Raw genomic sequence first — 3,251 nt, 5'->3', positions numbered from 1 at the left:
GGCCGAGCCCTTGAAGGGGTTGTTGGCGCTGAACTCCCTCCACTTGGCCCCCAGGATGGTCATCATCTTGGACATGGGGATCTTGGGGTTCTTCTTGGCGATCAGGGGCCTGCGGACATGGGGGTGGTGGGGTCAGAAGGGAGGGGAGAGCGCTGGACATTGTGGGGTGGCCTGATGGACATTGCGGGGTGGCCTGATGGACATTGTGCGGTGGCCTGATGGCCACAGAGCGGCCTGGGGTGGGCCTGGGGTCACTGAGGATCCCTGGGGTCACTGAGGATCCCTGGGGTCACTCAGGATGGCCTTGGGGTCACTCAGGATCCTGGGATGGCCCTGGGGTCACTCAGGATGGCCCTGGGGTCACTCAGGATCCCGGGATGGCTCTGGGGTCACTCAGGACCCTCAGGTGTCCTCTCCACAGGTCCCTGAGGTATCCCCAAGCACCTCAGGGGCACCCCCAGACCCCAAGATAACCCAAAAGGACCCTCCCAAAACCCGAAAGTGTCCCCAAACACCCAGAGGGACCCCCAGGGTGCCCCTGAACACCCAGAGGGACCCTCAGAAACCCCAAGGTATCACCCAAACACCTGGAGGGACCCCTGGGGTGCCCCCCAAACACCCAGAGGGATCCCCAGGACCCCCAAGGTGCCCCCAGCCCCACCTCATGAACTGGCTGAAGGCCTTGTAGTTGGTGAGGGTGTGATAATCCTCCTCGGTGAACACGTGGTCCACGTCCTCCAGCCCCCAGGCCCCCAACAGCTGCGCCGAGGATTTCTGCTCCACCGCCTGCTCGGGGACACCACGGGGACATGGGGGGACATGGGGACATCAGGGGGACATGGGGACACCAGGGGGATGGACCAGGACAGGGAGAAACCCCAGGAACAGGGACAGAGAGCAGGAGAAGGAAACACGTCACTTGTGGGGACCCCTGATGTGATGGGACCCCCATGAGGAGCAGAGGGGAGATGGGACCCCCCATGGGCACCCAAGGGGTTTTGGGACCACCACAGGGACCCACAGAGTGACAGAATCCCCATGAGGATCCCACACAGGTGATGGGACCCCAAAAGGTGTCGGGATTCCCATAAAGACCCCCCCCAAGTGTTGGGACCCCCACAGAGCCCCCCACAGGTGCCGGGCTCCCCCAGAACCCCCAATTCTCTCAGACTCCAGCTCATCCTCGCTCACCTGGGAACCCCAAAAACACCCCAAAACACCCCAAACTGTCAGTGACCCTGAGACACCCCCTCAGTGACCCTCACAGACCCCCTCAGTGACCCTGAACCACTCCCGGTACTCCTCCCGGGGGTACTCGTCCCTCTCAGACTCCAGCTCATCCTCGCTCACCTGGGAACCCCAAAAACACCCCAAAACACCCCAAACTGTCAGTGACCCTGAGACACCCCCTCAGTGACCCTCACAGACCCCCTCAGTGACCCTGAACCACTCCCGGTACTCCTCCCGGGGGTACTCGTCCCTCTCAGACTCCAGCTCATCCTCGCTCACCTGGGAACCCCAAAAACACCCCAAAACACCCCAAACTGTCAGTGACCCTGAGACACCCCCTCAGTGACCCTCACAGACCCCCTCAGTGACCCTGAACCACTCCCGGTACTCCTCCCGGGGGTACTCGTCCCTCTCAGACTCCAGCTCATCCTCGCTCACCTGGGAACCCCAAAAACACCCCAAAAACTGTCAGTGACCCTGAGAGCCCCCTATGGTCACCCTGAGACCCCCATTCAGTGACCCTGAGAGCCCTGAACCACCCCAGGACCCCCTGAACCACTCCCAGTACTTCTCCCATGGGTATTCATCCCCCTCGGATTCCAGCTCATCCTCGCTCACCTGAGGAACCCCAAAAACACCCCAAAATACCCCAAAACTGTCACTGACCCTGACAGCCCCCCTCAGTCACACCAGGTCCCTGTCAGGCACCCTCAGAACCCATCAGTCATCCCAGAGACCCCCACCAGCCACCCCAAAACCATCACCTGTCCCCAAATCCTGTCCCCATCCCTGTCCCCTGTCCCCCCCTAGTGTCCCCATCCCTGTCCCCTGTCCCCATCCCTGTCCCTGTCCCCAGCAGCACCCACCAGTTTTTTCCGTTTCCGGGGTTTCCCGGGTTTGTTTTCCTTCTGTTTCCGGGGGCCCCTTTTCTTCTTCTTCACCCCCAGGGCCCCCTCGAGGCCCCGCAGCAGCTCCTCGTCACCATCTGTGGGGACACGGGGACATCAGCCATGGGGACAGGACAGGGTGGGGACAGGGTGGGGACAGGGATGGGGACAGGGTGGGGACAGGGACAAGGGCAGGATGGGGATAGAATAGGGACAGGGACAGCAGACAGCAGTGTCACCGTCACAGCGACCAAACACCGGTGACACCGTGACAGTGACCAAACAGCAGCAGAGCACTCCCCAGCTCTCACTCTGGGGACACTGGTGACAGCATGACAGTGACCAAGAGGTGGCAGAGGATTCCCTGACCCTCACATGGGGACAGTGGTGACACCGTGACAGTGACCAAGAGGTGGCAGAGAATTCCCCAGCTACTGGGCCCAGGGGACAGCTGTGTCACCATGACAGTGACCAAACACCAGTGGCACCGTGACAGTGACCAAATGATTGCAGAGGATTCCCTAACCCTCAAGTGGGGACAGCGGTGTCACCATGACAGTGACCAAGCACTGGTGACACCGTGACAGTGACCAAACAGCAGCAGAGCATTCCCCAGCTCTCACTCTGGGGACAGCGGTGTCACCGTGACAGTGACCAAGCACCGGTGACACTGTGACAGTGACCAAGCAGCAGCAGTGACACTCTCCTGCTCTCACTCTGGGGACAGCGGTGTCACTGTGACAGTGACCAAGCACTGGTGATGCTGTGACACTGACCAGATGATGGCAGAGGATTCCCCAGCTCTCACTCTGGGGACAGCGGTGTCACCGTGACACTCTCCTGCTCTCACTCTGGGGACAGCGGTGTCACTGTGACAGTGACCAAGCACTGGTGATGCTGTGACACTGACCAAATGATGGCAGAGGATTCCCCAGCTCTCACTCTGGGGACAGCGGTGTCACCGTGACACTCTCCTGCTCTCACTCTGGGGACAGCGGTGTCACTGTGACAGTGACCAAGCACTGGTGATGCTGTGACACTGACCAAATGATGGCAGAGGATTCCCCAGCTCTCACTCTGGGGACAGCGGTGTCACCGTGACACTCTCCTGCTCTCACTCTGGGGACAGCGGTG

At 60.8% G+C, this 3,251-nt stretch overlaps 1 protein-coding gene across 1 annotated transcript in view; it reads right to left on the bottom strand.

The window, feature by feature from the left end:
• LOC102044834 (chromodomain-helicase-DNA-binding protein 3) overlaps window positions 1-2,219 on the bottom strand; it is a gene marked incomplete at its 5' end in the record, with an annotated part of 28,763 nt that extends 26,544 nt beyond the window's left edge. Inside the window, 6 exons of the mRNA XM_031065397.1 lie at window positions 4-109; window positions 662-801; window positions 1,270-1,350; window positions 1,441-1,509; window positions 1,600-1,668; window positions 2,097-2,219. Coding sequence (XP_030921257.1) covers window positions 4-109; window positions 662-801; window positions 1,270-1,350; window positions 1,441-1,509; window positions 1,600-1,668; window positions 2,097-2,219 — 588 coding nt within the window. The remainder of the gene's footprint in view (window positions 1-3; window positions 110-661; window positions 802-1,269; window positions 1,351-1,440; window positions 1,510-1,599; window positions 1,669-2,096) is intronic.
• Window positions 2,220-3,251: the final 1,032 nt, after the last annotated feature.

The sequence above is a fragment of the Geospiza fortis genome, unplaced genomic scaffold (genome assembly GCF_000277835.1).
Source record: "Geospiza fortis unplaced genomic scaffold, GeoFor_1.0 scaffold1363, whole genome shotgun sequence".
Taxonomy (NCBI): Eukaryota; Metazoa; Chordata; class Aves; order Passeriformes; family Thraupidae; genus Geospiza; species Geospiza fortis.
This window is presented reverse-complemented; position numbering and strand designations above follow the sequence as displayed.